Source organism: Gopherus evgoodei, chromosome 6, assembly GCF_007399415.2.
Source record: "Gopherus evgoodei ecotype Sinaloan lineage chromosome 6, rGopEvg1_v1.p, whole genome shotgun sequence".
Classification (NCBI taxonomy): domain Eukaryota; kingdom Metazoa; phylum Chordata; order Testudines; family Testudinidae; genus Gopherus; species Gopherus evgoodei.
This window is the reverse complement of record NC_044327.1, coordinates 86592821-86607487: the sequence shown is the minus strand read 5'-3', so window position 1 is coordinate 86607487 and position 14667 is coordinate 86592821. Positions and strand designations below refer to the sequence as shown.

The window sequence follows — 14667 nt, the reverse complement described above, 5'->3', positions numbered from 1 at the left end:
AAGGGTAGTGCCATGAACTGGAAGTAGCGCCTGGCCACTATGAAATGCAGGAAACATCTGTGTCCTGGGAATATGGGACATGGAAGTAAGCGCCCTTAAGTCAAGAGCAGTGTACCAGTCCCCCAGATCCAAAGAGGGGATAATGGAGGTCAGAATCCTCTGCCTTCCATGTCCTGAGGAACTGCTTCCGCAGTCCCCAATTGCAGGAGCTTGTTGACCTCCTGAACCAGGAGATGCTCATGAGAGGGGTCCCTGAAGAGGAACAGGAAAGCAGGGTGAGTGGGAAGGAGGGTTATCCACAAACTGCAGGGTATAGCCTTGAGCTACTATGTCCAGGACCCAGCAGTATAACACAGTAACCTGCGACCAGGCTGAGCAGTATGGAGAAAGGCAGTTGAGGAAAGGATGAGCCAGATGACTGGAGCGTTGTTCTTGAGCACACCCTCAAAAATATCGCTTTGGGCCCCCTGGGTGCTTAGTGGGTCCGGGCTGGGCTGGTGAGCAAGAGGAAGAAGGGCAGCGATGGCTAAACCCAATATCCTCTCTCTTTGTAGATCCCTGCTGGGCTTGCCAAGGCCTCGATGACAGCTGAGGCCAGAATGGCTTTGTGGCATAGTGCGAGGTATGCGTGCCCAATGAGCAAAAGGTAGCCTTAGTGTCCTTCAACTTGTGTAGCCTGCCGTCCACTTGATCGGAGAAGAACCTGACTCTGTCAAAGAGGAGGCCCTGAATCTCCTGCGAGAGACCGGCCATCTGGAGCTAAGAGCTGTGTTGCATGACTACAGCCAATGGCACCAACCTTGCTGCCAAGTGCCATGCCATTTGCAGGGAACATCTGGGTGCCATGTTACCTTCCTCTACCAGGGTGCCAAACTCCTGAGCCTGACCCCAAAGAAAGAAATCCTGGAACTTTTGAAGTGTGTCCCAAAGATTAAAATTATATCAGCCCAGCAAGGCCTGATGACTCGCCACCTGGAATTGGAGGTTAGCTGTTGAGTAAGTTTTCCTGCCAAATAGAGCTTTTTGGCTTCTTTATTCTTGGGAGTAGAGGCAGTGTGGACCTGCTTGTCTGTTTCATTGGCCATAGACACAACCAGTGAAGCAGGTGTGGGCGAGTATAAAGGTACTTGAAACCTTTGGCCAGCACAAAGTATTTTTTCTTGGCCCATTTTGAGGTGGGCGGGATGGAGGAGAGTGCTTCTGCCGTCACTGAAAGAGAGGGCTAAAACTGTCAGGAAGAGGCCAGTGCCGGTGGTGCACTATGCACGGAGGCCGAGGTGCTCAGTACAGCCTGCATAGAAGGCTCGGAAGCCAGGCAGAGGGCCGACTCCATCAGGAGAGCCCTGAGGCAAATATCCTTCTCTTTTTGAATGCAGGGCCAAAAGTTTTTGTGGATCCGGCAACGCTCCTTCACGCATGACTCCCCTCAAGTACTTAAGGCAGCTGTTATGGGGGTCACTCTCAGGCATAGGCCTGTTGGAGTCCAAGCACAGCTTAAACCCATGAGTCTGGAGCATGCCCTGCTCTGGTACAAAGTCCCCACCAGGACCCTAACTATTAACTAACAAGTAACTACTTAACACTATCAAGAATGTACAAGAGGCCCAAAGGCACAAAGTCTAAGGGAAGAAAACTGCTAGCTCTCGTCATGCAAGAGAGGTGCTCCAACCTGCCACCACGGGCAGTAAGAAGGAACTAAGAGGCGTGGGCCGGCAGCACCTGATATACCATGGCATTCTAGAGGGTGTCACAGCTGGCCCTACAGGTAACTAAGCCAAAAGCTCTGGTGGCTGTGTACATGGGCGCGCGCACATCTAGAATGGAATCAACATGAGTAGGCACTCAAACCATCTTAATGGAGCTCAGCAATAATCCTGTGGTTTTTAAATTTAGCAGGTGTGTCAGGCAAGACTTGAGGAGGTATTAAATTAGTTGCTGCACCAACCCTGTAAGTATTTCTACTTCAGCAGGTACAGTTTTCCTTTCCATTGGTTTTCCAACATTATGCAGTACTGTTTGTACCTCCAGGAAGTATTTTTGTTCTGTACCAGAGAGCCATTTAACAGCCAAGTCTTGAGGTGAAGCACAGATAGGTTAAGTTGGGTGATAGTTCCCGACTCCTGTGTGAAGAGAGCCGATGCCAGTCAAGACATTCAAATCAGCTCTGGGAACCACAACTGTTTCAGCTATAATGGTGCTATGAGGATGGTTACTAATTTCTCCTGTTTCTATTTGTTTGGGACCTTGAGTAACAACGGCTTCAGGGGATAAAGCATACAGTAATACACGAGGCCAAGAGATAACCAGGGCATTTCCTGTCAAGTTGCAGCCATGCCCTCCCCTTGAACATTGCATCAAATAGTGTGCTAAAAAGAGAGCCATCTTTGAATGACCCCAGGAAAGACATATCCTTTGGAATACTTCGTTGTTCAGCTCCCACTCGTTGAGGCTAAAATGCCCATTGAGAGAGTCCACCACTGTGTTTTGCAGTCCTGGCAGATAAACCAGTGAGATCGGTATGTGGTATGATAAACCCCAATTCCCTGATCTTACGGATTCAGTGCATAAAGCTGGGATCTCTCACCTCCTTGTCAATACAGTGCTGGACAACAGAGCAGCAATGTATTATTCTGACTGGGTGGCCCCTGATGTAGGGTAGGAAGTACCAGCAAGCATCACAAACTGTTCATCTGCCCTGAAAGTGTGCTGCAGCCTATCAAAGGTAGCATCTGTAGTGATGATCCTTGTGAGAGGAGGCTACAAGAACACAACTCCCCATGCATACCTTTGGAAGATCCTTCCACCACTTTAGAGAATTGAGACTCTTCAAGATATGAACACCTACTTGGATGGACTATGTTTATTGCGGGTGTAGACGGGTTCTCAGGCAGGCTTAGAGACCCTGAAAATGTATTCCTGCCACAGGTGCCATCAACATATATGCTGCCATATGGCCCAGAAGTTACAGGCAAGCCCTTGTTGTGGTTTGAAGACTATTGTATTCTGAAACAAGGCTAAGTATGCACTGGCAGTGAGGAAGTCCAAAGTGGCTCCGATGAAATCTATACATTGAGTGGGTGAGTGCGCAGAGACTTTTCCATATTGAGACAGAGACAAAGGAGCAGATCATGAGATAGGGCCTTGCTGGTTGCTGCCAGTACCTTGAGAAATGAGCAACTTTCAGGTCAATCGTTCAGGTAGGAAAAGACTATTATTCCCATCTGATGAAGATGGGCTGCAACAGCCAAGAAAACTTTAGTAAAGATGTTGGAGCAGTGGAGAGGCCAAAGAGTAGGGCATGATACTGATAGTGGTCCTCATTCACCACAAAATACAAGAAGTGCCTGTGAAAGGGGTGCATGGCTATATGGAAAATACCACCCTAAAGGTCAAGAAAGACAAACCAATCTCTTGGGTGAAAGAGGGATTTATCACTGCTAGGGTTATCATTTCAATCATTGACAGTGGATGAAGATGTTCAGAGTTCTGAAGGCCAGAATTGGTCTCCATCCTCCGTTTCTCTCATGAATGAAGAAGTATCCAAAACAGAACCCTTTCTCAACAAAGTCCAATGGAACATGTTTGACCGCCCCCAGTGTTAAGAGGGATTGTAGCTCCTGCCTCAACTAGTCCACTGACGTGGGGCATAAGGGAAGGGGGCAGGATCCCAAGGATCTCCTTGCCGGGTTTACCAAGTTTATGTCCTCCAAGGAGTTTCTTCCTCAGGGTGTTCCTTGAGGGATGGAGATCAACAGGAAGCAAGTTCATACTAAGTAATATTCCCTGCACAATATAGGCTCAGGTTCTTCCAGGATCCAAAGAGCCTTGTGGAAATGGAGCGTGGATGGTATTAGGGACTCAAGATAAATCTTCAGGAGTTAGAACGCTGGGTGATCCTGGAAATGGAACCAAAGCACAATCTGTGTGCCTTCACTGCTGCCCGTAGAAGATGTGGCTGATGACTATTCCTGCTTAACCTTAAGAGCCCTTCTGCTTTGGAAGCACTGGGTCTGGGACTAACTTAAGTGCTGCTGTAGCTTAACAGCTGGCTTCTAGGAATGTGGGGTGGATTTCTAGCTAGTGCCAGGGTCTTGGTACCAGAGGAGATAGGAGTTCAGCAATATCCTTGTTGGTACATGAGGCCTCTCACAATCCAAACCAAAAGGGTGACTTTTCGCTTTCTCTTATCCCATCCTAGGAAATGGGATCTCTTTTTTGATGATCTGGACAGTTCTGAACATTCCCCCGAGTCACTGCTTACCACAGCGGCAGTGACAGCTGCTAGGGCTCTCTGTGCAACCAAATCTGATGTACAGGATGTGACTTGGATCCCACAGCTCTTAAGATGTTCCATCAAGAGCCATTTTAACAAATCTTCCCTTCATTTTTTTAGATCTACTTTTAAATCCTAAGCAGCTGTTACATTTGGAAGATGTAAGTCTCTCCCCCAAACAGAGGCCACTCGAGTGTTCGTCATTGAGGGGAAGAGACCTGTCAGACACGCCACAGGGTTTGGAGCCCAATGTCTTGGGCATAACCTATTACTCGAGGCTGCAGATCGTGGCCTGAGAAAAAACAAAGGCCTTGATCAGGCAAGGAAAAAGAGTGGGGGAACCCACCCCCCCAAAAAGCACAAACTGTTAAACAACAGAAAAAAAATAAAAGAATAAGACAGATCAAAAGAGGTAGCAAGCTGCATGGCTAAGGACAACACAACATGCCATCTCAGGCCACAGGCCATTAAGGAGGAACTAGAGTGGTGGTGGGTCTGTCCCACCCCACCCCTAGATCACAAGGATATCTAGGCCATAGGATCAGCTTGCAGGTACTAATGAGGCAAATCTTTAATTTGGCGCACGCAGATCCTCAAGTGGAGCACCCATATTGACACTACTTGAAGAACTTCACGAATGCTTACTGATCACAGCTTTGCCAAAAATCTCCTTTTAAGTGTATGGATATAACTTCTCTCTAGCAAGTTTCTTCAAGTAAATTGTAATATCAAACCAATTAGACAGCAACCCAATCCATAAAAATAGTACATGCTAGATGTGACTATTGTTGAATTCAATGTGAATCAATGGTAGAATCAGTCCCTATATATGCTTTGTGACTGAAAATGAATGCCAGCCTTAATATACAGGCTTCCTATTAACACACCATCTTCACAACAAATTAAAATTGTGCTGGTAATAGCTTCCCCTACTCAAACAAATCCAAATCAGTTTAACAGAGAAAAATACCTAAACACCAATTTGTTTATCTATGTATCAGCATTTCTTGAGCATCATTACCATGGTATGTTGACGATGAGTACCTATAGCTATATATATATATATATATATATATATATATATATATCTATCTCTCTCTCTCTCTCTCAGAAAAAAAAAAGCCTTTGAGGAGCGAAGGTGGGAAAGGGTGCTAGGCACCACAGTAATTAGTTCATTTCACAGACTGAATTAGCGGAGTTTTCACATAGTTTTCAAGGCTTATTTAAGGAAATAGTACACCAACCTTGCCTACTGTTTACTTATTATAGCTCTAGGATTTTCAAATTCTGATAGAATTATTTTCTCAAATTTTCCTCCTCTAAAGAGGGCTAACTGCTGAATGAAATGCTGAAGTGCACAACATTGCAAGGAAGACCCAAATGTTAAAAGTAAATTTGTAATTTAAAAAAAAAAACTTTGTATTCACCGTTTACAGCTACTGAATGTATTATCTGAATCAAGCCTACATTTGCATTGCAACTTTAAAAAAGTCAGTATTAAGATGCACTCAAAAACACAGAAGTGATGTGAAGACAAGAAAAACAAAAGTACTTCAAAATGCAATGGTTAAACCAAAGTTGTTTAGCAGACTGGATAAAATTTTTGAGTTAACAGAACTTATTTAAAAGATTTTTAAAACAGACCTTAACATTTAAAAAAAGTCAGTTCACATACACATTGCTAGTTTGTTTAGTAATTTAGGAATATAGAGTGGGAAGAAAGTAAAGTAGATGTTTTAGATTTCTTTTTTAGTTTCCTAATACACAGCCAAATGTCTTCTTTAACAAAATTTCTGTCTACTAAGAATTCTCACATTTAAAGTGCTCATCTATAATGAAAAAAGGCAAGCCTCACTAATCAGTGTGAGAACAACCCCCCCTCAACTCCCCCCAAAAAAGTGACAGGAAAACAGCTGATGCAATATTTGCAGCCTAGACCAAACTTCCTTTATATGGAATTTCCAAAATTAAAATAAAGTAGTAAATAAATAAATTTTAAAGAGCTTTGGCCAGGCTATACTCCATCAGGATTTGTGCTCTGAAGTCACTTAGATGTTCTTGAAAATACAGGTTTAGAAGCCTAACTTACTGAAAATTTTAGCCCTGTGTGTATAAAAATTTCACAACCACTTTATTAATATATTTGGAAGTGTAAATATTTCATTACTAACACTGAAAGAATTTTATTTAAGTGACTAATTTCATTCCACTAGGAAAAAAGTTTAATCAAGTTACAATTTTAGCCCCGATCATGCAACATTTTAGCATATGCTTAAACTCTAAGGAAATCAGTGGGTCTCTTCATGCGATTATATACTGCTGAAGTAATTGCCAGATCAGAACCTTAAATTTCAGTATTTTGTTTTTCGCCTGTGTTGTGAGATTCTAATAAGATACCTTACCAACTGTGGCATTTTAAAATTTATTAATGAACTAAGTTATAAATGCTTTTTCTTAAAAAAAAACTAAAGTTGAAATAAAAATTGTAAGTAGCTTTTGCAGAGCCTCAATCTGATTTACATTTTTTTTAAAAAAAGCCTCAAGTGTTTTAAAAATCAGTTAACACACCCTGTTCTTTGTACAGAGGCATGTCCAATCATGTGGACAATATTCGCCCAGCTACTTCCATCTCTACATACAAAACAGCTTTCAATACTTGAATTCATCATTTGTAGACTACACAAAAACACAAGCAACTAGAACTACCAGATAATATCTGGAATTTCTCCTAAGCACTTCGTAAACTATTTTACAGGACAGATTTAAGTCAGAATTCAAGAACGAGAGGACTAATTTACAATCCTTAGTTTCCCAGTATAATATGCTTCACTCTGCTTGTTTGAAAGTTAACTTACTTAGTAAGATGCCGACATAGTACATCTTTACAAATTGGCTGCTCAGCCAAAGTCAGCCAAAACTCGCAAGCCTCCAAAGCCACGTTTTCATCTTGGTCCTGGGTCCTCTGAAGCATGTACTACACAATACGGAGATAAATCATTACTTTATTCACTTAGGTTCCTTTGGACACTTTAATAGAATTCTAAGTTAAATTACTACATTAGTAGTTTACAATTGCAGTCTGCCATTACAAATGATCAAAAAAAATTATTTATTTTTTTTTAAAGGTGCCTTTTTGGATAGTATATACAGCAGCGACAGACTGCCACTTTGACTGTAGCCTGTACTTAAAATTCTTAAGCCATGTACAGTGTTAAGTCCTTCACTTGTCAGTCACCTTTCAATGCTTGCTAAACCTGAGGCTTGGGCCAAACATTTTGGAATTTTTAACAGCTCGACCCCCGACTTTTGGGGGCTGGAGGGGAGACGGGAGAGAAGAGAAATCTCTCCACCACAAGCAACTGGAAGGTGCAGTTCCACAAATGTATAGATGCAGGTGTTTTCATATTACTTTTAGTACCTTAAAATCCCTACTTCCTTTCATAATCTTAACTAAGAAGCATGAAATACTTTTAAAATAATATGATCAAATCCCATAATCAAGTACATAAGAGTGAATACAGTAAAGATATATAGTGAAAATGATAATCTTATTGCCAGCAAGAGCTTCAAATGACCATGTCTCAAATCAATGAGGGTCCTATAAAGCTTAATACCCCATAATTGCTTTAAGCCAAAACACACCGCTTCTTGCATACAGTTCACACCATTGTTATACTACTTGTAATGCAGAAGTGCTATGTTCATTCAAACCTCTCCCTCAAGACTCCTTTAAGTTCTACAATCTTTGCATACTTTCATGCTGGTCCTTATACGTGAAACGATGTTCCAATTTGGGAAAAAACAAGAAAATCCACTTGTTTACCATACCATATACCTGGAATAAGTAAGGCCTTAAAAAAAAAATTCCAAATTGCTTCAGTATGCCACAGTCCACCTCCAACACATGAGCAGAGGGGAGTACATCACGAGCGTCCTGCTCATTCCACAGCTACAGAATTTGCCATGGATGTTATGCTCTTTCCACAGAACTGCGCTCCAGAATCTGAGCTTTCATTAAAACAAACCTGTTTTTAGCCCTTCGGTTGCAATGATAATCTTCAAAATGTGAATGCTGAGTAAACCAATGCCATTCTCTGCCTTGGTCTACATACAATTTGAAACTACAGCTCTAAGATGATGTCAACAGTCAGGGATCTGAATACAACTGCAGTTATGTAATCTGAATTTTTTTCCAAAAGAAAAAGGCATCTGCCGATTTGCCATAGCCAGGTACCTGACACTTGGTTTTGATTCTCCTTGCCACTGTCTCTTACGCTCCAGTTTTCTTCACAAGTGGGAGTTACTTGGATCACAGTACATGCTCCCTACATTGAGCTAGGGCTTGAGTCCAGTTTGGAGCCAAGGAAAGGAGAAGAATTAACTGGCCAGCGACATAGCCTAAAGAAGATCTCAAGAACTAAGGTCTGGGAAGTGAATTGGACTCTGTGGAGAGCATAACAAAAACCCATCCTCAAAGATGGAATTACCAATGTTATAATCAACATTTTAAGACAAGACACAAATGTGCACCCATGTGCTCGCGCTGTAAAGAAACGTGAATGAAGACTATTTCATAGCAATAGAATAAATTGGTGTTGCAGCAGCCATACTGGCCCTACTGTGCTATGAGATACATGAAGGTATTACACACCACTACTTGCAGCTGAGGCCCCCAAGAAAACTGTTTCACAGAAGTAATAGGGTACTCAGAACAAGACTTAGGACTCAAGTGAAGAACTTCCTTGGCAGCCAGACCACAATTATAGAACCCTCTAACTGAAGGGATCATGATGGTCCCATGTATTTTATAGCTTTCAGATGCAAATACAAGTTTTTTTTATGTTGCCACTATCATCAATAAGCACCCTACATAAAGTCATCTCACTGTTTACAATTTTGCAAAGTCACATTTTCTCCTTTGAGCATTGCCCATGTGGAGCCATACGCTTGGATAAATGTTCTCTAGGGGCACATGATGGGTATCTACTACTACTTAGTCTGGAGGCACTTTGAAAGTGATTAAACTTTGAAATTATCATCTTCAGTGAGATGGTATGACCTTGTGTTTCAGCAAACATGGTCAGAGAAGAGACAAGAGCACCTGAAAGATATAGTCCCATAAAGGTATAGGGCAAGGTCTGAAAGCATCCAAAGAATTCAGCTTCTTCACGTAGCAGCACTTGATGCCAGGAGAGAAGACTGGTATTGTGATGGACTGGGTCAAGGTGGTTTCAGAATTCCACCTAGGGCGGGGTGTGGTTTCCTCTCACACATACTTCCACATGGACAATGTGAAGGCAGTCAGATCATAAGAGTTTGGAGCTCATTGACTTCTATGCTGAGGTAATGGCCACAAGAAAAGTAAAAGTAAAGTAGTGTACTGCACATTCCAACAGCAATCCCAAGAGAAGCTCCACAGGCTCTAGGAGGATATCAAAGCCTCACATGGAAGACAGGCCCCTCGCTGCAGGGTGAATAAAAGTAGGCCGTTGTAGGAACCTTGATGTCACAGTGTGTCAGAAGATCAGAGTACAAAAAGGTACTGGAGTGTGACACAGATACTGTGGCAAGATGAACCTTAAGGGAGTTAAATGCTAATGCCATGTGACTCAGGAGCATGACAGTCCAATGCCTTCAGTATCAGGACCTCCATTGGATCAATACTATTCTAGATTACCCACATTGAGAAGTTTTGTTCTTCTGATATGTACATCTTTCTGGTGTAAGGTTTCCTGCTTTATATAGACATTTTCTGAACTTGTAGGGAGCAGTCTACATCAGTGTTGCTCAATCAGCAAATATCCAAGCAGTCAGGTGCAACAAGTGTGGCTCTTGGTACAGTATCTGACAGAGGTTTGAGATTTTATCTCTGTGTTGGCCAGAAGATATATGGAAGGCCTCGTGAACATTTATAATAGGTCCAACAGCCAAAATTGTCTCAGCCAGTATGGGAGTATCATGATCAACTTCTTGTTCCATCTGATCTTGGATAATATTCTGGGGATCAAAGGGAAAGCATATCGAAGTCATCAAGACCACTGAAGGAGGAAGGTGGCTGGTAGAGATCCATACTTATTGTCCTCTGTGGTGACTAAGTCTATGGTGGGAGTCCCACTTCCATGAGCACTGGGTCTAGGATGGACTTCAAAAAGTGAACATTTGCGGGTGGTTACCACATTTCTGCTTAGGAAGCCTCTGAGGTTATATAGCTGAATCCTGGGAGATGGGGAGCACCAATGGGGTCACCCCATGTTGATGGCACCATTTCCAGAACTTGAAGACTGTGTGAGAAAGAGGATGATCAACAACTTGGCCAAAAACAATATCCATCAGGAATTGTACTGTGGAGTTCTGAAAAAATAGGCAGGAACTCTATACAGGCTAGACTGATGAATACACATGAATGTCTCAAAGGTGAGGGCCAAGTCATCCTGAGTCCACATGCCCTGCATCTGAGGGTGTCACAGTCAGATCCTAATTGTCTAACAAGTGTCATCCCCAGGGAAGGGGCTGAGAACTCTGCCCCTCCTCTCAAGTTTATTAGGTCTAGCAACCAAGTGAGCTACTGTAGAATTTAAAGTGGGACTGTGATGCACATGTCTGGATGAGGAGCATATGGACCTCAGTCACAGCTGTGAGGTCCAATAATGAGATGTGGCAAGCAGCATCTTATACCTGCTTACCGACATATAGCCAAAGAGTCCCAGATACACATGTACCACCTGTAGGTAGTTTACCGCTAACTGAAGATATCAGAACCTGTCCTCTGGCAGGCAGTCTCTTGTCTATCTGGAATCAAAAATCCTATAAACTATCGCGTGTGTGTGTGTGTGTGTGTGTGTGTGTGTGTGTGTGTGTGTGTGTGTGTGTGTGTGTGTGTGTGTCTAAGATTTTAGAATTGTTACTCTGAAGCTTATGTCTGTTGAGTCAGTGTGAAACACTGGAAACAGCTACAAGCATGGTTGAGAGCTCTTTTTGTTCAGAATGATCACCAAGTTCAATTACTGGATTTGTGGTCAGTTACCACACAGTTTTCACATTCTCAGTTATTTTGACTTTACGAATTACAGCCATGTGGTGTCATTATGGTAAGGATATGCCATGCCAAGACTCCTAAATCATTGTAACAGAGCTAACTCAACCAGTAACCTTTGCTCTACAGGTGAACTGCATGCAACAATCTCATTTGGTTGTCAGAGCTGCACAGATGGTGGAATACTTGGTCCAACTGCCCCACATATGCTGCAGCATGGGCTTTCAGCTACTGGTTTATCACAGTTCACAAGGAAAGGTTCTTTAAAGCCACTTGTCTAGTGCTGGTATCAACCAGTCATCCAGATATAGGTAGACAGATGTCCTGTTTCCTTAAATGCACTAGCACTACTGCCAACCAGAATATTCTAGGAGCCAATAAAAGTCCAAAGGGCAGAGCCCTGTAGTGGTAATGGTTGGGCCCTACTATGAATTGCAGATACTTTCTGTGGGCTCGGTGAATGGCTGAATATGGGGAAATATATATCCTGCAAATAGAAAGCTGAGAGCCAGTCTTGAGCTTGGAGAAAGAGGCAATGTTAACTGTTTCATGTTGAGAATGGCATATATTTGTTCAGTCTCATCAGGTCTAGGATAGGACAAAGACCACTCCACTTTTCTTCTTCAGAATGAAGAAATGCCAGAAAAAATAGCCTTTCCCAGTACTCCTGAGGAAGACAAAACAAAGGAACAAGACCTCCACATTTTGTAATGGGCTCTCTTGAGAAGGGTCCCTGAAGAGGGACAGGGAAGGGGTAAAGTAGAACTGAATGGGACAGCACTGGATGACCACTGAACACTCAAATACCTCATGTCAAGGAAAACCACACCCATGGAATGGAAGAAGCAGCTTTCAAAGATGGCATTCTCAAGACTGAGTCTGATGATGTTTTTGTTAATTCTCCTGTCATGTCAAAGGAGCAGCGAGTATTGCTGAGGAAGAAGAAAGCTGGCAACACTGTTGCATCTTAGGTGCTTTTTTGGTGTGATACTCCATTTGTTCAGGATAAGACTGTGTACAAGGTCTCAGCTGTGGCTGGGGACAGAAAAAGTGACTCTAGACACCACAAGGTAGGTTTGGAGTCCATCAGTGAGTGTAAAGCAGGCTGTCCGCTTACCAGGAAAAGTCCTCAGTTGTGGTCTGCAACTCTCAGAATACCCGATACTTGGAGCACAATGTTCGGCACATTATGGCTTCTGCGGTGACAGATTTGGCCATGGTTTCAGGTGTCCATTGCCCAATTGGCCTCTCTTTATTATGTCATTATGCGTCTCTCTGCTTTCATGAGGAAGGTCATCACCCTGACCCATGTCAGAAGGGCAAACTCAGCCAATATGGCCTGGCAATAAGTCACGTACAGCTGTACAGAAACTGAGAAGTACAACTTCCTTCTAAAGAGAGGCATCTGGGGTTTGTTGTATTTTGGGCCACTTCTGTTTTATCTAAATTTTTCTTCAATGGCCAATATGACTAAGGAGCCTGGGTTGGAGTAAGTGCAGAAGTACTCAAACCCCAAAAGGAGGTAACTCGCAACTATTTATGACTCATTTCACAATTGGTGTTAATAGAGACTGGCATCTGCTACAGGGCTTTAGCTGGGTCTAGCAGTCCCCTGTTAATGGGGAGGACGATCCTGGCTAGACTAGAAGCTGACAGGATGTTGAACAGTTTATGGTATTTCTGAGATGACAATGCTCGATTTCCAGAGTCTCGATGATCCACATCAGGAGATCTTGGAACACTTAACATTGTCGGCTGCCAGTAACTATGCAAAGGATATAGCTTCATGCGGCAATGACTAGGAAAGATTGTTAGGCTGCAAGAAAGGATGTTAATATTGCTCAGCCCCTGAATCATCTACTTGATGGTCTGGTGTGGCTGATCTGGCCAGGAATGCCACTGGGGACAAAGCCCTCTCTCTTCCTTGAAGACCAGGTGCTTCTTGATGTTTATGAAGGCAGACCCTAATATCTTTAAGAGGGCCCTGGCAGCATACTGTATAGTACAGATGACTCAGGTTGTTGTCTGGACCAATACCAGTCTTGATGGGCCAATGTGAGTTGGTAGGAGAACCCCACAGAGGCCTCAGTGGCACTGATCAGACCTCAAAAAATAATCTCTGCTTGACAACAGGGAGAAAGTACACCATGAACACGGTGTGTAGACGTCCTCTTGGGGGCCTCATCAACGTCTATGGCACTTTCAGTACAGAAGACACTCGTCAACAACAACATATCAGTGCTCTTCTGCTATGTTGCTCCTAAGCAGCTGTTATGGGGGGTATCTGACCAAAAGCAGCCTGCTTTTTCTGATAATATATGGTGTAGCTGTTTCATGTAGCTATCTATAATTGTAACAATGTGATGTATGTTTATTATTGTTACAGCATTACATTAGTACACTGTACATTTTAAACAAGTGCTCTATTTTGCATTTGTAGCCTACCACCATATTGCATCAAGAAAGTGGTATTAATTGAGTTAATGTTATAAAAATAAGTTTTATTTTTATGTTTAAGAACAAACATCAACCACGATGTGAGGGAACACCCCCACCCCTCGTCTCGTTGAATAGAGCTTTGCAACTGTTTATATGGGATCTTGTCTTGCCACCAAAGCCTTTTGGTGGGTTGCTGTCACTGGTCGGATGCTGCATCATGGCCCTGATTGAAATAGTAATCTGTCAGTTCCTGCTGTAGAGCCCTGCCATTGATATAAGCATCTGTAATTGTAACATAATATTGTAACAATTATATGCTTTTAGCTTGATTAGTTTACAGGCCCATGCAAGCTAAATAAATGCAAAATAAAAGCCATGGTTTAGTTCTCGAAGAAAAAAACTTGTTCATCTGCATACTGTGGCATTGGGTGTGGAGAAACTAGATATGAGAAAGCAGGGTATGAAACACTGACAAAAGAGGAACTAGGAGGGGAACAAAGTATTAGTTAAGTCTGAGTTCAAAAAATGTTTACAAGTAAGAGCAAGAGGTTGTGGGGGAAAAGACCACCACCCAGTTGATTTTTTATCAGACAGCCTGAGGCACCTTTATTGTAATAACAAGCCTGCAAGATTACAAGTATGCATATAGGGAGAGACAGCGTAACCCCATGCAAGGGGTAGGCTGCTCTGCCCTTTACAATTTTCACAATGACAACACAACCTCTTGCTCTTACTTGTAAACATTTTTTGAACTCAGACTTAACTAATACTTTGTATGCACTGTAAGTTGTCCTGGATAAGGGCATCTACTAAGCAAATAAATAACCTAAAGTATTACAGTATTATAATTCCACATCAAAAAGCGTATTTTATTTACAGAGTATCAACTTCTAAATTAAGAATGGATAAAACAGGTTTATTT

At 42.6% G+C, this 14667-nt stretch overlaps 1 protein-coding gene across 8 annotated transcripts in view; it reads right to left on the bottom strand.

The window, feature by feature from the left end:
• Positions 1-14667, bottom strand: part of TNPO1 (transportin 1) — a 176177-nt gene that overhangs the window by 81411 nt on the left and 80099 nt on the right. For all 8 annotated transcript variants that reach the window (XM_030567697.1, XM_030567696.1, XM_030567698.1 and 5 more), the window contains exon 9: positions 7129-7247. In XM_030567697.1, the coding sequence (XP_030423557.1) occupies positions 7129-7247 (119 nt within the window). The remainder of the gene's footprint in view (positions 1-7128; positions 7248-14667) is intronic.